The sequence below is a fragment of the Brassica napus genome, chromosome C4 (assembly GCF_020379485.1).
Source record: "Brassica napus cultivar Da-Ae chromosome C4, Da-Ae, whole genome shotgun sequence".
Lineage (NCBI taxonomy): Eukaryota > Viridiplantae > Streptophyta > Magnoliopsida > Brassicales > Brassicaceae > Brassica > Brassica napus.
This window is the reverse complement of record NC_063447.1, coordinates 59,369,973-59,388,539: the sequence shown is the minus strand read 5'-3', so window position 1 is coordinate 59,388,539 and position 18,567 is coordinate 59,369,973. Positions and strand designations below refer to the sequence as shown.

Here is an 18,567-nt window from a genome sequence, read left to right as displayed (position 1 = left end):
AAAAAAAATTCTATGTATCCTTGATTTGACTTTGTAAGACCAGAAACAATATTGTTGAAGTTAGAAGATTGAACAACTTATAAGATTTATGATCTTTCTGATTTGTTATTACGTTGAGGAACATGAGTCTGTATTTTTTCGTGTAATTTCTATTTGTATTATCTTGAATAAATCAAAATAAGAAATATCAAAATCAAACAAATCAAACATGAATAATCATGAATGTTTGAGCTCATGCATGTGTAAAGAGCAAAGAGAAAACAAATCGCAAATCCTATTTGTAATCAAACATAAATCAAAATCGCAAAGTATATTGATGATTCATATATGTAATCGGTCATAAAATGAGTTTAAGTATGCAATGAACATATACGTTGAAAAAGAAGAAAACAGAAAGATGAATGAGATTGAAAGATGTAAGTTTAGGGTTAGTACTATATATATTCGGGTACTTCGGGTAATTGGTTCGGGTATCGGATATAACCAATCGGATACGAGTATCCGGACTGGTTGAATCCTAAACCCGTTCGTTTTTTTTTAACTTCGGTTTGGTTTTCGGTTCGGGTTCGGGTTTCGGTTAATATGCCCACGCCTAGGCTCTCCAACCAAATGCCTAATAATTTCAAATGAATTATGTAAACCGGATGACGGTATGAATTCTGGTTTACAGTTTTGGCATAATGCGTTCGTCAAAAGATACAAAAGGCACCACGTGGTGAATAAAAGTCCCCCACCGAATCTTCCTCTGACGTGCACGAAATGATTCCCATTTTGTACCTTTTTTATATTCTCTAAAACTTTCTCTCAAAAGCCATTGGTGTCTTCTCTGCAATCAATCACAGATCCGTTTTGTTTCTTACATCATCAAAATGAATGGCTTCTCTGATCTCACTCCTTCCGACAGGTACACTTTTTAATGTTTCTTGATCCTACTTTCACTCAATGATAACTTATATATCTAGGCATGATCTGTGTCTTGTGTCTTGGTCTCCAAGATTGAGCTATTACCACTTTTCTCCTAATATTATCAAGACCAAACTGAAAGCTAGATGATAGATATAACAATGGTTGTAATTATTTTTTCTGCAAATTTTGTCAATCCTTTTTAAAATTTGATATCCAAAGTTTGATCCTTATGATGAGATCTCTCAGGGGTTTTGATCTATATGTTGTTATTTTGTTCAACTTTGTTGTGAAGCAGCAAACCATCGCTTGCACATCTTGCTCCTTTAGAAGCCATTCTGTTTGACGTTGATGGAACACTCTGTGACTCTGATCCCATCCACCTTATCGCCTTCCAAGAACTGCTCCAACAGGTTATTAATTCCTTTTTGAATAATATCTTCAGCTTTGGAACCTTTATTATATAATACTTACTTACACTCAAGTTCTTGTCTCAAAATGTTGCTTTCTTGAATCACTCGCAGATTGGTTTTAACAATGGTGTCCCAATCGAGGAGAAGTTCTTTATTGCCAACATTGCTGGAAAACACAACTCTGAGATTGCTCTCGTTCTCTTCCCTGATGATGTTGCTAAAGGGTTAAAGTTTTGTGAGGACAAGGAAGCTCTCTTCCGCAAGTAAGTCACGTTTCTGTCTTAAAAATTGCTTCACTATTGATATGGGTGGTCGGTGGTCCTAAGGTGCTAAAGGGTTAAAGTCTAATCATGGGTGCATAATTGTACTAAATTAAATAAATGGCAAATTGGTTATTTAACCCGAGAACATTATAGGTGAAACATAGGCCAATAGCTTTCAAAATTTTGAAATTAATTTACATAGAAATAGGTCTCTAAATTTGTAAAAAAAATATTTTATAAAAACTTTTACTAAATTGTTTATAGCTCCCAAAAATCACTCGGAATGTCCTTGACTATAAGTTAACTTTGTTTTTGGTTTAGACTAGTAGCAGAAAAGGTAAAGCCACTTGACGGACTTCTAAAACTTACCAAATGGATCGAAGACCGTGGACTGAAACGAGCTGCTGTCACAAACGCTCCAAAAGAAAACGCAGAGCTCATCATATCGAAACTTGGTCTAACTGATTTCTTCCAGGCAGTGATTCTCGGCTCTGAGTGTGAGTTTCCCAAACCACACCCGGGGCCTTACTTGAAGGCCCTCGAAGTGCTTAACGTGTCCAAGGAGCATACGCTAGTGTTCGAGGACTCGGTCTCTGGGATCAAAGCTGGAGTTGAGGCTGGTATGCCTGTGGTTGGACTTACTACAGGTAATCCAGCAAGCGTGCTGGTGCAAGCTAAACCTGCTTTTCTTATAGAGAACTATGCGGATACGAAACTGTGGGGTGTGTTGGATGAGCTTGATAACAAGGGGAGTTCTCAAAAGTCTTGAGGAATGAGTGAGTGAGGGAGCTTGTTGTTGTCTCACTTGTCTAGCTCATGAAGCGTACGCACGCATGAGCAGACCTTTTTATCTTTTGTTGATTATTGTTGAATATTCTTTTGGGGATTTAAGACAATGGGAGGAGCTTCCAAGCTATCTGATTATAGCCAGGGCTGTCTTTTTCTATTTTCTTTTGACGTATGTAACTCTTTTCATGCTCAATAATACTAAATTTGAACACCAACACATGGAATGATCTAGTGTTTTGTATGGTAACACATATATACATTTTGTCAATGGAAGAAAATTAAAACCTCTGTTTTTTATTTTGTTACGTGACAATTGAAGATGTATATAAGGTCTAATAGGGCTATTCAACATGTGTTTCTATGTTTAAATCTAGTGGTAAGAAAATGTAGAAATATTGTGACATTTCTAGAGCATTAAGGTCTCTTACTATCTGATCCAAAGATAGAACTAAATGATGAATGAATGCAGTCACAGTCAAGTGTTTGAGTTGTCTTCTTACACCTTAATCTTGTAGAATTTTCATGATATGTCAAAGATATAAACTTCATATGTACGATGGGAGGGTTTATAATATCACAATGTTTTTTTTTTTTGTGTGACCGAGGGCTAGTTTTTCATGATATGTCAAAGATATAAACTTGTGTGTACGATTGGAGACCACTTACTCGGCCCATTAAGACGATTAGGCGGCCCAGTAAACCGATTAGGCGGCCCAATGTAGGCTTTTTGAAAGTAAAAGATAGATTTATAAAGACGAAACAAATTCGAGGGGTTTCTTGTAACTTTGACCACTTAAATTCCAAAGCCCATGTAGTTTTATTGTGAGTCGGTGTGGGTTAGCTTGTAATTTTAAAAGTAAAAAGGTAATAGTGAAAATAAATAGAAAGTTCAAGCGGTTTCTTGAAACTTTCACCACTTAAATCCCAAGCAGGCGAGAGAGAGAGAGAGCAGAACGGAGAAGAAAGTATCTTTTTTTTTTTGTCTCGAAGTCAGAGAAAGAGAGAAGAGAAGAAAGTTTCGAGCTTCGATGAGTTCCGGAGGTGGAATCGTGGCTGGACCAACACCAGCATCAGCATCAGCTCATTCGAGCGGCGGTGGAAACGTGGAGTGGCACGTGAGACCACCGAACCCTAAAAACCCAGTCGTCTTCTTCGACGTCTCTATAGGTGGCATCCCCGCGGGTCGTATCAAGATGGAGCTTTTCGCCGACATTGCCCCCAAAACCGCCGAGAACTTCAGGCAGTTCTGTACTGGTGAACTCAGGTACCTTCGGTGAGATGTGGGCATGTTTCAAAATCTTGTCTTGATGATAATTGAGAGAGATGGAGTTTGGACAGCTCTGAGTTATTGTCTTGCTTTTAAAAAAAAAAGCTAACCTTTTTTTTCTTATCTGAATGTAAAAAATGCAGAAAGGCAGGGAAGCCTCTGGGTTACAAGGAGTGTCAGTTTCACAGGGTCATCAAGGACTTTATGATTCAGAGTGGTGATTTCCTTAAGGTCAGCTTCATTGTTCTGTTTGGTTACTAGTAACTCTTTGTTTCTTCTCTTCTTGCTTGCTAAATGCTCATAATGTTTGAACTCTTGCAGAATGACGGTGGTGGATGCATGTCCATTTATGGCCACAAGTTCGATGATGAGAGTTTTACTGCCAAACATACCGGACCTGGACTGCTCTCGATGGTATGCAATAGTTTAAACTATGTCTTTACTCATGACTTTGATTACTAATATTGCTCATCTCGTTGTTCTTTTGTTGTAGGCAAACAGTGGGCCAGACACAAATGGGTGCCAGGTAATTTTCTGTCTCCATATAATTGCCTTTACTTACATGTGACATGAGATGTTTTAGTTGCTTGGTTGGCCATATAAATGTTTATCATTTAAGGCTATAATTAACTTTACTCTTTTGCATTGCAGTTCTTCATCAGTTGTGCAAAATGCGACTGGCTTGACAACAAGCATGTTGTCTTTGGGGTATGTCCTCTTTTCCACATACACGTGTAATTGCATATGATTGAACCAAGAAGCTCTTCAATTTTCTCACTTTGTGGTTATAACTGAGACTGTCTTAGTAGGAAAAACTTTATAACCATATATTAGTTGAGGCAGAGAAGCATTGAGTAAACTGGTTGTAGTGTTGTTATGACTTACAGATTCTTCTTTTTGATGTACAGAGAGTGCTTGGAGATGGTTTGCTGGTGGTGCGGAAGATTGAGAACGTTGCTGTTGGACCAAACAACAGGCCTAAGCTTGCCGTTGTAATCACAGAGTGTGGGGAGATGTGACAAGCTTTTTTCACCCAAAACACTTCTTGAAAAACTTATCTTCTGGAGTAATGTAGGGAGAACCTTGAGCTTATTAGTTGTAATCCTTATGCATTGTGACAGATCCTAAATCCCAGTATGGTTTTCGAATTGACATCATTTCCATAAGCAAAGCCTGTTTTAAACTTTGGTTTGGATATCAACTGCTTATGAGTAAAAATGTGACACTTCATATTCATACCAACTTATATCTGAAAACATCATTAGCAAAAGGAACTAGAAACCAAAAAGGAATCACATAAGAAAGACATCAGCTCATCAACATGTGATGTAGCTTATGTAAAACTCTAATCCCCTTTCTAGTATCTATCAATCAATCTTCTTTCTGAAGAGCGACATAGTTCAGCGGTATCGCCGTGGCATTGCCTCTGCCGCTTTCTCTATAATCTTTGACACCGGACCTTCCAGGTGTAGTCCCAACCCTACGACCAAGTGGTGTTTTTGTCACATTGTCTGTGTTAAGACTCTGTCCCAATGGCTTCTTCTTTGCAGACTTTGAACCATATTTTGCTTCTTTCTCAGTAGCAAGCTGACCTTGTAGCCGTTTCTGCTCCTGTTTACGCAAAACAAAACAAAGAGCTTTGTTTTGTTAGTTCAAGACCACAGTGATTGTCTACAAATCCTTGTTTTGATTAACACACGTACTCGGAACTGACGCTTTTCCTCCTCTCTTTGAGCACGCAAAACAATTTCTTCTTCCAGTGTTTGTAACAACGGGAGCTGGATTGAAAAAGCATACTTCACATAAGCTGAATCAAAGCATAAAAAGGACAGTTGAGTAAATGTACAGTTAGTTACCTTATCACACAAGAAGGGGACTCCTCTTTCTTTCTCCCAGGCCTTCACTCTGGTGGTCAGACCATCGATCATTGCTTACAAAATAACCACAAGAGGTTAATGTCATCTTAAGACCGATCAGTTTGACAACAGGTTTTTGTATCAACATCAACTAAGTTTAAAGAATGAACAAGCAGCACAGAAACTCTACAAAAACGTCAGTTGATTTGAATCAGGCATTGTCTGTTACTATCTTCAAACACTATTTACCCTAACAAGTGCAAGGAAAAACAGATAAACTCTAAACATCTAACAATGAGTTTTCGAGTTTCAGCTGGAAGGAACTGACCTCTAGGTGAGCTGTTAATAATAAGAATCTAGGAATGAAAAGAAAAGTGATTATTGAAAACTAATCCAAGGGGATATCTAGTTACAGAGTATTGTTTCTAGAAAGCATCATACTGAAGTCAGGCTTACTTGCATTAACCAAGTAGTGCATGTATAAAAAGACTCACCAGGAATTTTGCTGATAAGGCTCCTAGCTTTCTCCGCGCGTTTTAAATTTTTGTGCGCTCCTCTTACAGCACTGAAGCGGTTCTCATCCTGTTAAGAAGGCAAATTAGAAGAAACAATCAATATCACATACGTATACAAAGCTAGGTTGCAGGAAATTCACACAAACTTAGATTCTCTATAACATTAAAACTACACAAAACAATCTCTAGAGATAGGTGTGATTCTCTCTAGTAGTTGCAGGCTGCAGTTAACACTAAGACTTGAAATATTTTCATCAGACAAATGCTGACAGTCAGCTTCAAGCCTCCAAGGTCTACAAATCTTCTCTTGACCTACTTTAATAAAAGAGAAATTTAAAACAGTATGTGGGTGGTATTCACCTTTTCATAATCATCAAGCCATTTTTCTTCTTCCTTTGCGTGCTTCAACTTTTCAACTTTGTCTAAAATTTCCTTTCTGCTTGAAGCTTCTTCTTTTGCCTTCTCGATCTGCTCATCTAGGCTTTCCAGAATATCAGACAGATCAGCATCACCTGCAAAGGAAACCTTCGTCACTGCACACCCAACGAAATATATAATTTTAAACCATCGTACTTTCACATTAGTCAGAAAATAATTTGTACTTAATTAATTAGTCAGCCTACTCTAGAGGAATATGTATGGTACCAGAATCAATGACGTCGATAAGACTCTGTCTTGCAGCATCGCTGTTGAAATCCATATGAACCTCTCTGCAGATTTCTTCTAGTTCATAATGCCTCTTCAGAACCAACTCCTTCATCTTGCTGGACTTCAGGGCATTCAGTCTTTTCACTTCATCTTCAGCCTATGACCAAAATGTTAAAGAGTTAAGAAAAAGTTTGATACTCGCTGACTCAGACAGATGAGAACAAATGAATATGATCACATTACCTCTCGGACAATGTCAAGACCGAGGCATCCTTTTCCCAAGGCATCATCAGCTTGAACAGAAAGCAACACACTCAAATTGTCAAATCTTCTCCTCTCATCCGTAGTTGTTTCCATCAGACTCCACAGCTCTTGCATGGTTCTTCCCAAACCTTGTAGCTGAAATAAACAAGAATCTCTCAAGGCATCAATCCCTACTAGTTTTTCCAAACAGTTGGGAAAGTATTGTTTTGCTTCACCTTAAGCAGCCTCTGACGCTTCTCTTTCTTCAGAGACTCTACAAGCTCTGTCAATCTAGCAAGCGTATCATTACTAATGCTTTTCGAAGCCCCGGTAAGGCTTTTATGGACATTACCCAACGCCTTAGAGAAATCGAATGAAAGAATCTCCGACAACTCGTGGACAGCACTGATATAAGAGTTCACTTTCTTCAGCCGAACAGCCTGAAAATCGAAAAAAAAAGAAAAATGATAAACACACATAAATCATAAAACTCTTTGTAACATATAAAGTATAAAAACACCTTTTCATTGCGAAGATCCTGAAGATGTGCTCTAAGCTCATCCAACTTTCTTTTAGTCAAGTCGCTTCCATCAACTTCTAAACCAGAGCTAAGAGGAGAATCATTCCCAGCGATGTTACAAGAGATCTCTGCTATCTGAGTCACTATCTCAGACACTTGTCTCCATCTCAGATCCTTTTTCACCATCAGTTCTTCCAACACAGGCTTCACAGAAGAGATCTGCTCCTTCAAAGAGCCTTCTTTCTTCGAGAACGAGGCTTGTTCACCGAGCGCAGACATGAGGGTGGCGATCTCAGCTTCAGACTGAGCTAAGGATCGTTGCAGCTCAGCTCTGTGCTTGCGAGTCTTGTCAACTTTCTTGTTGTATATGTCGAGACACTCTTGCTCGAGTTCAAGCAGCATCTCGTCTCTCTCGCTGTAACCTTCGCCAATCTCATCCCATATGATCTGCATTAAAAAAAAAAAAACAAATCTTTCTTGCTCAATTGAATCTGATCAGAAGCGTGAACCCTACGGAAAAATTCGAAATTGGGATTCGATTGCGTTATCAAATGAATCGTCGGAATCAAATGAGGACCTGTAGTTCTTGGAGGAGGGAAGTGCAAGTGGTGGTGTTGGTGGTTGAAGAAAGAGACATTTTCTTCTTTTTCCGCCGGCGCCGCCGCGTAGAAGGGAGTTTTGACGAGGCTGGGAAACCCTAGAAAGGATTAAGGGGTGAAGATCCCGAGAGAGATTGTGTGTTTGAAGGAGGAGACAGGAGAGCAAGTGTTTTTGGAAAGAAATGTTTTTGGCGGTAGTTTAGAATTTTTTTGTATCCCTCTCGATATTTGTGCACTAGAAACTCCAAATTTTAAATGTATATATATATATATATATTTAAAATAGAGAATATATATTCAAATCTCAACATTTTGGATAGGCCGGGCCAGGTCGGGTTCCCACCGGTTCCTTTGGGATCCTAAACATTTAGACCTAATAAGCACTAAGAAATTTTTGGTTCAGGTTTGAACCGGTTCTTCTCGGGTCCGGATCTATAATTAAAATATCCATAAAATACCCATAATTTTTCGGATCCATATCGGATCCGGACCAGGTTCGGGTATTTAGGATCTAAAAAAGACTTGACATACTCAACTTCATCAAATTTAGTCGATATTTGTCATATACATCTAAAATTTTACAAAATAACCTAAATGAAACAATCAATAATTAAAATAAACCATATTTATACTGTAAATTTTACATTATAAAGCTTCATGTTAAAAAAATTTTACAAAATAATAACAAATGTTATTAACAAAAGATATTCCAACTAAATCATAAAATAATATATATAAAATAGAACACAAAAATCATAGTTTTGGACATACATGTTTTTAAGTCGAGTACAAATCGGTTCTTATCTGGTTGAGTCTTTTCGGATCGGTTCTTTTCGGGTCTGGGTCTATTCGGATCGGTTCTTTTCGGTTTTTTTTAGTAAAAGAAATTAAGACCCAAAAGGTACTTGTAAATTTTTGGTTCGAGATTTTTAAGCCGGTTCCGGTTCGGATTTTCGGGTCCAGGTTAAAATGTCCATGCCTAATTTTGGAGAACCAAACTTGATTTTATTTTATTTTAAAAAGCATAAATTTTTATGTACATTTAAATATAAAAATAATATTTGAAATAACTCTATTTGATAAAAAATAGCATGTTATTGGGCTCAAGTGTTATTCTGGATACTGGGGCCTAGTGTTATGTTTGGATAATGGGCCCAAGTATTAAAGTCCATTATATAAAAGAGTTATTAAAGTCCTCTTTGAGAAAAAGACAACACCAACCAAAACAAATTGTCAGTGTGTTAAAGAAAAGCTTTGCTTCTGAAACGTAAACACACTATTAACCAAATTCACCACCGATCTTCGATTCTTTTTTGCGCTTTCTTCAGGTTTTCTCCGCCGCTCTCTCGTGTTGGTTATGCTCTCCCCCCCCCACCCAATTGATTTCCCTAGCTGTTTGATTCTCAATTCTTCTTACAGATCTCTCTATTAACTAGAGTTCGTGTCTTTCATATTGAAAAAGCGATCAGTTTCTTTACTCCGATCTTAATCGTAACTTGTCGACCGACCACCGCTATTCAATTTTACATATCATTATTATTATTAGTGTAGTTTTCCTCTGATAATGCTTATATTATTCTCTGTGTAATTCGATTTTTTGAGTTTTAGCAGAAAGTCTGTCTTTTTTTTTTTTTTTTTTGCGGGAAAATCAAGCTTATATAAGTCCACAATGTTGTATTCTTATTCGGCTGTTTATGATTTTATAAGCGTAAAATGATTTTTTGATAATTCAGGTTCACACTATACTACTTGCTAATTTTGTTTTCCTTCTTGTCTCTTCAAAAAGCACAACAATGGCGTCGGCGAACAGAGAGATGGCTGTGTACTGTTTCGACACTTTGGTCTCTCACTACAACGATGAAGACTCTCCTCCACCTGCCTTTGACGACGCCAATCAGTAACTTCCTTCTTTTGTACCCATTCCATTTTTTTATGTCCTGTATTGACTATTTATGTCAACATTCCCTTTTCTTTTCTTACTCATAGTCCAGTGGTTGTTTTTCCTTGTAGCCCATTGTTTGTCACCTGGAAGAAAATTGTGAATGGTGGGGAGCCTCGTTTGCGTGGATGTATTGGTACGCTTGAAGCACGCCGCTTGATCAGTGGCTTCAAGGACTACGCCTTGACCAGGTAACTTACTTACTACTTCTCACACATTTTGATATTCTTTGGCGTTTGCCCATTAGCTTAATCTACCTCTCTTCTTTTTTTTTCTGTACAATGTCATTGGTTATAAATGTACCTTTTTGATTTATGTCAATATCACAGTGCCCTGAGGGATCGTAGGTTCCCACCAATCCAACCCAAAGAACTGCCGTTTCTGCAATGCACGGTGTCTGTCCTCACTGATTATGAAGATGCAGAGGATTATCTTGATTGGGAGGTACTGTCTTCACTCTTCATCTTAGTCTCATGTTTCTAAACATAAATTAAGAATATGGTCGGCCAACAAGTAGTAGCATGCTAGTCATTCCACACATCTGATAAACCTTCTCCTGTCACATCCCTCATGTTGATATTTGCACTCACTTAGTTTTGTCTGATTTGACTATGAAGGTGGGAACGCATGGTATAATCATTGAATTCACTGAACCTGTGACCAATATAAAGCGAAACGCCACATATCTCCCTGAGGTGCCAGCTCATGAAGGTACCAGTTTTGCTTAGGAGTTTGTAACTTGAACCTATATGCAGCGTTGATCTCTCTGTATGCTACCCCTTTTTTTTTTGGCAGGCTGGACAAAGATAGAGGCAATAGACTCGCTGGTGCGTAAAGCTGGATACAATGGGGAAATAACTGAGGCAGTGCGTAGGCGAATCCAGCTAACAAGATACCAGAGCACATTATTCAGCATGCGTTATAGTGAATACCTTTCATACGTGAAGGCCACAAGAGGCCTTGTCCCGGCTATTAATGGGACCAGCAAGCCCTTTTCCTGATTTGCACCACCAAACTCCTGCCAATGGGTGCGAGATTGGTCCTGTTTGGGACCTCTCCTAATTTATCATTGTATTTGTGATTCGAAACTGTAATGCTCTCTCTGATTTCATCTTCAAAGAGACAAGATTTGGCTGTTTCACCATTGTCTGAAACGCAACCTCATTTACCATTTCTAATGAAGTTCATCGTTTTATCTTCAGATAGTGATAAATACAATCCTAATACAATCCTAACATATTTGCAGTACGCAGAAACGAAAGTAGAAAGTAAGATGAAACATCCCAAACGTGAAGAAAATAAAAGAAGCATTTGGTACTAAAATCATCAATGCCCTTTTTATGTAAAGTAAAAACTAGAGAACAAAATGTAATACTATATAGAGCATTGGCGTATCATCCAGAAACATCCTACTATAGCCAATACAGAGATATAAGATAAGGATAAAAACTGATTCGCATCCTGAAGATGTTCTTACAAAGCTTTCAAGATTCTATCAGTCGCCAGTCACAAAAGCCTTCTGCTCGTAGTACTTCTTCTCACTAGCTTCCTTTTTCAAGTTACGTTTCTAAAAAAAAAATGCAGAACGATTTTGAAGTTAGAGATTGGTCAGAGTGATGCAATAAGAAGATGAATGAGGTAGAAGAAAAGCAACTTGCCTGATAAGCTTCATGGTTGTTCACAATCCTCTTGATTATGGTGGAAGTTGTGATATCAAGAGGGCTTTCCAGGATTTGGAATATGCCCATGCTTATTGGTACAGCATACGGATTACCTTCCTCCTGTGTTAAATCATCAAACCACATTCTGTGAATATCCACCTCTTTGTATTAAACCTTGTTTTCAAAATCCATCTGAAACTGGTTTTTTACCTTTTGAAAATCATCGCTCTCGGCTACTGTCCCATGAACCACCAACGAAATATCAAATGTCGTGATCTGCATCATCCAAATCAGTGTCAAAGATAGCTCTTCATGAAAGTCATTTGTGTATTATCATTAAGTAAAGAGCAGAGGAGCTCACCGTGTCTTTTGAAACTTCCGATGGAGCACCAATTATCACCTCATCTACATAGCGGCATGCCAGAACACTTAAGCTTCTTTCATGGAGATTCATGATTGGGTGACGCGCTCCACTTCTAGCACTGCTCATCAACGTATAACATGCACTTTTTGGTCAGACGAATTTAAGCAGGGATGCAGTTATGCACATCTAATCCAAAATGGGGACAAGAGCTATATATTTATGCATAAAAATGACGAAATAAGAACTGAGAAAAATCACTATAAAGAAAACAGCCAAAGTTGAGCTTTCTTGAACCTGACAGTCTGGTCGTTATGTATCCCAACAAGAAGAAAGTCTCCAAGCTCTCGAGCACGCCTCAGAATCTGTACCAATTGAATAATCAAGAAAAGAAAAAAAAGAATTAACAACATTGGCATAATAAAACTGGATGGTCCCTCAATAATATTTAGGGAATTCTAGTTGGACTAGTCGACAAACATAGTTAACATGGCTAAATTGTCTTTACCAAATGAACGTACTATACCTCAACATGGCCAGCATGGAAAAGATCAAAAGCACCATCAATGTAAATTATGCGTGCATCAGGTCCTGGCCCCTGTCACCATAATCATGTACTCATAATCCACCCCAGATAAAAAAATGAGGAGGAGAAAAGTGAATCAACCAAAGAGTGTAATCTTAAGTTTAATCTAGCGTGCATGAATGAACATAGGCAATAAAACGAGATGTGAAGCAACTTTTTGTCACTCAATAGGTAAATTATAGATAAACACATAAAGAGTATCCAGTGGACCGGTGATCGGTGAAGTGGTCAAAGACAGGGTGAACTAGTGATGTTTCAGAAGGTAAGAACCAAGACTCAACCAGACAGTGTTCCCATAACGATGATGAAAGCTGATACCCGTTCTCTTTAATAATTATAACAACTAAAAAACGAGAGTCAGAACTTGCATAGCTATTAGAAATTAAGAGTCATGTACAGTACCTACCTGATCAACCTACTAGATCATTAAGAAATACATAGAGATATACACAATTTCAAACATCTAAGTTATGGTAGAAACAAAAAATATGCAACAGCTAAACTTGAGAAGAGGACACTCTTTAAGACTTGCGTACCTTGCCATTGGAGAACTGAACGATCCTGCGGGAAGTAGGAAGAAAATGTGAGACGCGAGTACCAGCTGAAGAACCTCCGTCATCAAACTTTGGGCTATTATGTCCATGGCTAAACTGCCTTTGCAGAGAAGAATGACTATGACTGTTCGATCTTTCTCTTACACAGAGCAGCATGCGACCTGCAAAGATTTATAAACTTGAATGTAATTACACAAGATCTAAGCTATCATGGCACTTGATTACATAAAACATGATGCAGTTCGTATCTCCCCTTAACATGAAAAAGCAAGACACTTTACTCTAAGCATCCTGAACTGACGAACAAATACAGCTGATACGAGCTAAAATGAATCAGATGTAAGTTATACCAACGATATCAGTGCTGGAAACTCCTTCAGTACGCTTGATCTGCTTGTACCTCCCAGCCTTCTTAGCCAATGCATAAGCATCAGTTCCATCAGGAAGAACACAAGGATCATCCCCATGGATGATGTAATCGATCTGGTACTCATCAAACAACCTCTTCATGAAATCCTCAGTGATGGCGTAAGGAGCATCAGATATGACTTCATCCACCCACTTCACCGCCTTCACCATCACCATCCTAAGATAACAAAATAAAAAAATAAACATACTACACAACTAAATACACAAGGCAGAGCGTTCTTGGAAAGATGAATCATTCGCCTCTCGAGCCATATAGTTAATATGTATACATCATTGACCCCCAAATTATTTAAGAAAAATATATATTGATCATTTAGTTCTAATCCGTAATTGTCACTGTTATACAAGGCAAAGCCAGCTTTGGACATAATGAGATGAAACATTCGCCTCAGTCTTGGCTTATTTATATATACACATTATTTATTAGTGTTCTAAAAATTGGTCTAGACTTTGTTTATGTGCCCGTTTAGACCAAAGATTGGACCTACATGAAACAATTTAAAAATCAGTGTGGGCATCAAAAAAGTTTTTTTATGCGCCCGCCTAATCAATAATCCCCTATAAAACGCCTAATTACTGTGTAATTGAACATTGTTATTCACCATTTGTTACCGTCCCCTTAAATCTCAGGACCGACCTTTAAAAATCAGTGTGGGCATCAAAAAAGTATGTTTATGCGCCCGACTAATCAATAATCCCCTATAAAACGCCTAATTCCTGTGTAATTGAACATTGTTATTCACCATTTGTTACCGCCCCCTTAAATGTCAGGACCGACCTTTAAAAATCAGTGTGGGCATCAAAAAAGTATGTTTATGCGCCCGACTAATCAATAATCCTCTATAAAACGCCTAATTACTGTGTAATTGAACATTGTTATTCACCATTTGTCACCACCCCCTTGAATCTCAAGACCGACCTTTAAAAATCAGTGTGGGCATCAAAAAAATATGTTTATGCGCCCGCCTAATCAATAATCCCCTATAAAACGCCTAATTACTAGGTATTGAACATTGTTATTCACCGTTTGTTACTGCCCCTTAAATCTCAGGACCTGCCTTTAAAAATCAGTGTGGGCATCAAAAAAGTCTGTTTATGTGCCGGCCTAGTCAATAATTCCCTATAAAACGCTTAATTACTCTAACGGTTCGTTGAACATTGTTTGTTATTCACCATTTGTTACACCGCCCTTTAAATCTCAGGACCTGCCTTAACAAATGAATTGAGATCGAGAGAGAGAGAGAGAGAGACCTTTCATGAAGAGGAGTAACGGGAGGTCCTTTATTAGCTATGATCTCTTCGTCGCTAACAACACCAACGACCAATTGGTCACCGAGAGCACGCGCCTGACGCAGCGCGTTGCAGTGGCCGTAGTGCATCATGTCGAAGCAACCGTCCATGTAGACGCGAACGGGCCTCCGTTTTCTGAACGAGACCAAACGCGCGCCTAGCCCTAGGCCCAAAGGAAGCTCGCCTTTGAGGAAGAGGTGGAGGAACGTAGCTCCGACGGCGAACGTGGCTCCTCCGATTATACAGCTTCCGACGATCTTCTCCTTCTCCCACACCATTGTTTGTTTTCAGAGGAAAATGCTTTTTCGCTCTCGGATCGTTTTATCGTTTTGTTTTCCTTCACGTTGTTCGCAAAGATCGCTATCTCGGAGAGGGATGTTTGTTTCTTCTCTTTGGAACTTGAGACTCGGAATCGGAATCCTATTTATGCTTTTCGCATTTTAGTTTTTTTTTTTCTCTGGAGATGGATGATGACAGCTAAACCGAAATGAAATTTGATGGTTTGGGCTGGTTCGGTGATTATAAATAACCGGTTCTGTTGTAAATTATTCGGTTTTAATTCGGTTTGATTGACAAACAACTACTATTTTTGGCTCGTAAACAAAATGTAATCTGAGATTTAGAAAATAATGAATTAATACTTTTGTAGATAAAAAAAGAAGAATAATTAATATATTTTTTTACCAAAATCTGATAATTTTAAGGTTTCATTAACTATAAAGTTATTTTTATAAAATTGAATAACTCAGATTTATAACTAAAAAGTAATGATTTTTCAGTATATAATTGAATAACTCAGATTTATAACTAAAAAGTAATGATTTTTCAGTATAAAATTGAATAACTCAGATTTATAACTAAAAAGTAATGGGTTTTTTCAATATATGTTCCAAATACAGAAGCTGTTTAAACTAATGAGAAAATCTAGATGAGGTTGCTTTATATTTGTGAGTAACTCCAACTCCACTATATTTTTCAGTTTAAGATAGAGTTTAGTTTAGAGTAAAAATACTCCAATGATATTATATTTCTCATTCTATAATAGAGTAAGAGTAACTTAATATTAATAAAAAATAGGTTTAGTCCAAATATAGAGTAATTTAATATTTTTTTGTTCATCACTCTATTTTCTATTATTGGAGCAAACTCAAACTATATTATAGAGTTACTCTAGTTTAGAGTAAAAAATAGAATAAGTTATGAGAGGTGAATTTAAATTAATTTTTATTTGGTGTCAACTTATGCACAGCAGATGAAACCCAAACTGAATTAAAGGGAAAGAATATGTGTCATCAAGATTCTTATTTCACACTTTAAGAATCACGTGCAAGCATTTCTTTCGTGATCTTTCATGTGACAACTCTTGCTTTCACTCATCCATCAACCTTGATGTCACATGCAACTACTACTCATAATCCAAAATGGATTATCCAACAACTACCACATCCAACAACTACCACATGCATAACTACCATGGCTTCCTCATCTTGTAAACGCCAATGAAACATAAACATTCCACTGTTATCTAGCAACCAGGTACTACAACAAAATCATTAAACTCTACTCTGACAAAGAGCTTTATATCAGACATCAACCATTGTCTGTAACAACATGATAATTCAAAATTCAAAATTCAAAAGGGATTGTCAATTTGTGATCAATCCCCCCCAACAACATGGACTCTTTAGTTATAAGACAGAGATAACCATATTTATCACAAGGATGTCCGCTTGGCAGCATCCAAGGTGTTGCATAGTAACATGGCAATGGTCATGGGTCCGACTCCTCCAGGTACAGGAGTGATAGCTGAGGCTACACCTAACGCTTCCTCGTAGCATACATCCCCAACAAGACGATAACCTTGCTCACAGCTACTATCCTGCCAATACCCAAGAACAGACATTTGGTCTCTTTATTTAGGCTCTAACCTAAGGTTTTCTGTAGCAGAATTAGTTTTTTTTTTTTTTTTTTTTACCTCAACAGGACATGTTCCGACATCGATGACAACTGCTCCAGGCTTCAGCCAGCTTCCACGTACCAGATTAGGCACACCCGCGGCTGCAACCACAATATCAGCTTCCTTGGTAATGTGCTCTGGATCCTTTGAAAATGCATGCACCGTGCTTACTGTAGCGTCATACCTCTACCCAATAATGTCAGCAAAGACATATAAATGCTCACACATAAGAACCTTATTGTAGTAACTACAAAAAGCCTAATAATACCTGCAATAGTAAAGACATTGGGAGGCCAACGATGTTGCTTCTTCCAATCACCACAGCGTTTTTTCCTGCTAGCTCAACACCCGCTCTGATCAACAACTCCACACAGCCCTTAGGGGTGCAAGATACGAACAGCGGCTCCCTCCCTCTCATCGCAAGATTCCCCATGTTCAATGGATGAAACCCATCAACATCTTTCTCCAACCTCACCATATTCAATATCTTTGCTTCATCAAGATGCTGCACACAATATACTTCATTACATGATAGTTGAAAATAACAGTTAAAAAAGATTCTCAATGGCATAACATATGAACTAATCTTTGATACCAACAACAATATATAACACACAAAAGCAATGTGAAACACACCTGGGGCAAAGGAAGCTGCACGAGAACTCCGTGAATAGATGTGTCTTCATTGAATTTTTTTAATACACTGATTATTTCTCCTTCTGTACAGTCCTCAGGCAACTCAGCCAAAACAGATTTAATCCCAGTTTCTTCGCAAGCTTTAATCTTGTTCCGCACATAAGTCTGAGAGTCTCTTTGTTCGCCGACCAACACAACCGCAAGACCAGGGACTTTGCCAACATCGTTTTTCATCTTCCACACTTCACTAACAATCTTCGTTCTGATCTCCTCTGCAATAGCTTTGCCATCAATCACCACAGTTTTATGTTCACCCTCTGTAGTAAACACAGAACAAAAGGTGTACAACTAAGATTGCAGAAGTCAATGCACTACACTAGAGGAGGGAGGGAGAGAGAGAGAGAGTTACCGAAGGCAACAGGGGATGGAGGATGAGAGTAAGGAACCCAATTTTCAGGCAAGTCAAGAGACACGAGAGGAGGAGAGGCTAAGATGGAGCTTAAGCAGTGCACTTCCCTCGTCGTTAAACGAATAGTCTTGTTATGCGCCAAGGCCAAAGCTTTCCTCGCGACTAATAACATGCTCGAAAACGAAAAGTAGCAGTAGTCACTGAATCAAATGAAAAGAAAAAAAAAAACACCATTGAAAGAAAACTAATTAGAACAAATAGACAAGACAAGAGAATCTTACACAGATAATGCTTAAAACAAGGCATATGAACATAAAGGTTTAATCTTTAATGATTTGATCTTTTTTAACTCATCTCCTTCGTTACATTCACACAAACAGACAAGACAAGAGAATCTTAGACAGAGAAGCATTAAACAATGCATATGAAACATAAAGGCTCAATCTTTTGATGACTCGATCGTCTTAACTCATCTCCTTCGTTACATCCACATAAACAAATAATACAGAGCAGATTAAACCCACAAAAAAAAAAGTGAGAGACTTTAAGAGAACTGTCATATGCTTACACAATCAATTCTCTTTAGTACGGAGGAGTGGGAGGAAGAGAGATTACCAAGTGTATAAGCTGTCAATGGCGTTGACGGTGGTGACGAATGTCGCTAGGCCTGCTCGGAGTTTTTGGATTTACCGGCGAGACTATTAAAAACGAACTAAAAAATAATAATAG

At 38.1% G+C, this 18,567-nt stretch overlaps 6 protein-coding genes across 11 annotated transcripts; 3 read left to right on the top strand and 3 right to left on the bottom strand.

The window, feature by feature from the left end:
- The first annotated feature begins 724 nt into the window (after positions 1 to 724).
- LOC106402737 (haloacid dehalogenase-like hydrolase domain-containing protein Sgpp) lies at positions 725 to 2,585 on the top strand. 2 transcript variants are annotated; one of them, XM_048755130.1, is made up of 4 exons: positions 725 to 904; positions 1,202 to 1,316; positions 1,428 to 1,579; positions 1,901 to 2,585. In XM_048755130.1, exons 1-4 carry the CDS (start codon positions 870 to 872, stop codon positions 2,346 to 2,348), a joined length of 750 nt encoding a protein of 249 aa, XP_048611087.1. In that variant the 5' UTR covers positions 725 to 869; the 3' UTR covers positions 2,349 to 2,585. The 2 variants fall into 2 exon arrangements, with proteins under 2 accessions (XP_048611087.1, XP_048611086.1); XM_048755129.1 differs by having other exon boundaries at positions 742 to 904; positions 1,199 to 1,316.
- Positions 2,586 to 3,279: 694 nt separating this feature from the next.
- On the top strand, positions 3,280 to 4,820 carry LOC106402580 (peptidyl-prolyl cis-trans isomerase CYP22-like). Its single transcript, XM_013843352.3, has 6 exons — positions 3,280 to 3,632; positions 3,779 to 3,866; positions 3,957 to 4,049; positions 4,129 to 4,161; positions 4,287 to 4,343; positions 4,544 to 4,820. The coding sequence occupies exons 1-6, from the start codon at positions 3,397 to 3,399 to the stop codon at positions 4,652 to 4,654; spliced, it is 618 nt and encodes a 205-aa protein (XP_013698806.1). The 5' UTR covers positions 3,280 to 3,396; the 3' UTR covers positions 4,655 to 4,820.
- Positions 4,821 to 4,824: 4 nt separating this feature from the next.
- LOC106402579 (65-kDa microtubule-associated protein 5-like) lies at positions 4,825 to 8,248 on the bottom strand. 2 transcript variants are annotated; one of them, XM_013843350.3, is made up of 10 exons: positions 7,995 to 8,248; positions 7,418 to 7,864; positions 7,134 to 7,337; positions 6,898 to 7,053; positions 6,652 to 6,811; positions 6,367 to 6,539; positions 5,986 to 6,073; positions 5,492 to 5,565; positions 5,339 to 5,413; positions 4,825 to 5,246 (listed from the first exon to the last, which is right to left on the bottom strand). In XM_013843350.3, exons 1-10 carry the CDS (start codon positions 8,052 to 8,054, stop codon positions 5,007 to 5,009), a joined length of 1,677 nt encoding a protein of 558 aa, XP_013698804.1. In that variant the 5' UTR covers positions 8,055 to 8,248; the 3' UTR covers positions 4,825 to 5,006. The 2 variants fall into 2 exon arrangements, with proteins under 2 accessions (XP_013698804.1, XP_013698805.1); XM_013843351.3 differs by having other exon boundaries at positions 6,367 to 6,518.
- Positions 8,249 to 9,209: 961 nt separating this feature from the next.
- On the top strand, positions 9,210 to 11,156 carry LOC106406539 (uncharacterized protein At2g38710). Of its 2 annotated transcripts, none has more exons than XM_013847227.3 (6): positions 9,210 to 9,344; positions 9,803 to 9,913; positions 10,027 to 10,146; positions 10,285 to 10,399; positions 10,573 to 10,666; positions 10,751 to 11,156. In XM_013847227.3, the coding sequence occupies exons 2-6, from the start codon at positions 9,810 to 9,812 to the stop codon at positions 10,954 to 10,956; spliced, it is 639 nt and encodes a 212-aa protein (XP_013702681.1). In that variant the 5' UTR covers positions 9,210 to 9,344; positions 9,803 to 9,809; the 3' UTR covers positions 10,957 to 11,156. The 2 variants fall into 2 exon arrangements, with proteins under 2 accessions (XP_013702681.1, XP_013702682.1); XM_013847228.3 differs by having other exon boundaries at positions 9,230 to 9,366.
- Positions 11,157 to 11,310: 154 nt separating this feature from the next.
- LOC106406538 (ethanolamine-phosphate cytidylyltransferase) lies at positions 11,311 to 15,244 on the bottom strand. Its single transcript, XM_013847226.3, has 9 exons — positions 14,798 to 15,244; positions 13,468 to 13,703; positions 13,100 to 13,278; positions 12,504 to 12,575; positions 12,275 to 12,342; positions 11,978 to 12,098; positions 11,827 to 11,892; positions 11,614 to 11,736; positions 11,311 to 11,522 (listed from the first exon to the last, which is right to left on the bottom strand). Exons 1-9 carry the CDS (start codon positions 15,112 to 15,114, stop codon positions 11,451 to 11,453), a joined length of 1,254 nt encoding a protein of 417 aa, XP_013702680.1. The 5' UTR covers positions 15,115 to 15,244; the 3' UTR covers positions 11,311 to 11,450.
- A 1,092-nt stretch (positions 15,245 to 16,336) lies between these two features.
- On the bottom strand, positions 16,337 to 18,555 carry LOC106402651 (bifunctional protein FolD 1, mitochondrial). 3 transcript variants are annotated; one of them, XM_013843424.3, is made up of 6 exons: positions 18,454 to 18,555; positions 17,839 to 18,038; positions 17,430 to 17,746; positions 17,062 to 17,298; positions 16,812 to 16,979; positions 16,337 to 16,715 (listed from the first exon to the last, which is right to left on the bottom strand). In XM_013843424.3, the coding sequence occupies exons 2-6, from the start codon at positions 18,008 to 18,010 to the stop codon at positions 16,551 to 16,553; spliced, it is 1,059 nt and encodes a 352-aa protein (XP_013698878.1). In that variant the 5' UTR covers positions 18,011 to 18,038; positions 18,454 to 18,555; the 3' UTR covers positions 16,337 to 16,550. The 3 variants fall into 3 exon arrangements, with proteins under 3 accessions (XP_013698878.1, XP_048611082.1, XP_022557187.1); XM_048755125.1 differs by having other exon boundaries at positions 17,430 to 17,701; XM_022701466.2 differs by having other exon boundaries at positions 18,407 to 18,527.
- Between the last annotated feature and the right edge of the window lie 12 nt (positions 18,556 to 18,567).

What these genes read in the sequence shown, in the direction of transcription:
- LOC106402580 (XM_013843352.3), top strand. Translation starts at nt 3,397, where the DNA reads ATGAGTTCCGGAGGTGGAATCGTGGCTGGACCAACACCAGCATCAGCA. An exon ending in AGAGTGGTGATTTCCTTAAG is followed by an intron (nt 3,867 to 3,956) that starts GTCAGCTTCATT and finishes GAACTCTTGCAG; the next exon opens with AATGACGGTGGTGGATGCAT. An exon ending in CAGACACAAATGGGTGCCAG is followed by an intron (nt 4,162 to 4,286) that starts GTAATTTTCTGT and finishes TTTGCATTGCAG; the next exon opens with TTCTTCATCAGTTGTGCAAA.
- LOC106402737 (XM_048755129.1), top strand. Translation starts at nt 870, where the DNA reads ATGAATGGCTTCTCTGATCTCACTCCTTCCGACAG. An exon ending in GATCTCACTCCTTCCGACAG is followed by an intron (nt 905 to 1,198) that starts GTACACTTTTTA and finishes TTTGTTGTGAAG; the next exon opens with CAGCAAACCATCGCTTGCAC. An exon ending in TCCAAGAACTGCTCCAACAG is followed by an intron (nt 1,317 to 1,427) that starts GTTATTAATTCC and finishes AATCACTCGCAG; the next exon opens with ATTGGTTTTAACAATGGTGT.
- LOC106402651 (XM_013843424.3), bottom strand. Translation starts at nt 18,010, where the DNA reads ATGTTATTAGTCGCGAGGAAAGCTTTGGCCTTGGCGCATAACAAGACT. An exon ending in TCCATCCCCTGTTGCCTTCG is followed by an intron (nt 17,747 to 17,838) that starts GTAACTCTCTCT and finishes TGTTTACTACAG; the next exon opens with AGGGTGAACATAAAACTGTG. An exon ending in TCGGAACATGTCCTGTTGAG is followed by an intron (nt 16,716 to 16,811) that starts GTAAAAAAAAAA and finishes GGGTATTGGCAG; the next exon opens with GATAGTAGCTGTGAGCAAGG.
- LOC106402579 (XM_013843350.3), bottom strand. Translation starts at nt 8,054, where the DNA reads ATGTCTCTTTCTTCAACCACCAACACCACCACTTGCACTTCCCTCCTC. An exon ending in AGCGTCAGAGGCTGCTTAAG is followed by an intron (nt 7,054 to 7,133) that starts GTGAAGCAAAAC and finishes TGTTTATTTCAG; the next exon opens with CTACAAGGTTTGGGAAGAAC. An exon ending in CCTTATCAGCAAAATTCCTG is followed by an intron (nt 5,566 to 5,985) that starts GTGAGTCTTTTT and finishes TTATTTTGTAAG; the next exon opens with CAATGATCGATGGTCTGACC.
- LOC106406539 (XM_013847227.3), top strand. Translation starts at nt 9,810, where the DNA reads ATGGCGTCGGCGAACAGAGAGATGGCTGTGTACTGTTTCGACACTTTG. An exon ending in AGGATTATCTTGATTGGGAG is followed by an intron (nt 10,400 to 10,572) that starts GTACTGTCTTCA and finishes TTGACTATGAAG; the next exon opens with GTGGGAACGCATGGTATAAT. An exon ending in TGAGGTGCCAGCTCATGAAG is followed by an intron (nt 10,667 to 10,750) that starts GTACCAGTTTTG and finishes TTTTTTTGGCAG; the next exon opens with GCTGGACAAAGATAGAGGCA.
- LOC106406538 (XM_013847226.3), bottom strand. Translation starts at nt 15,114, where the DNA reads ATGGTGTGGGAGAAGGAGAAGATCGTCGGAAGCTGTATAATCGGAGGA. An exon ending in TTCCAGCACTGATATCGTTG is followed by an intron (nt 13,279 to 13,467) that starts GTATAACTTACA and finishes AAATCTTTGCAG; the next exon opens with GTCGCATGCTGCTCTGTGTA. An exon ending in AGAGCGATGATTTTCAAAAG is followed by an intron (nt 11,737 to 11,826) that starts GTAAAAAACCAG and finishes GATTTAACACAG; the next exon opens with GAGGAAGGTAATCCGTATGC.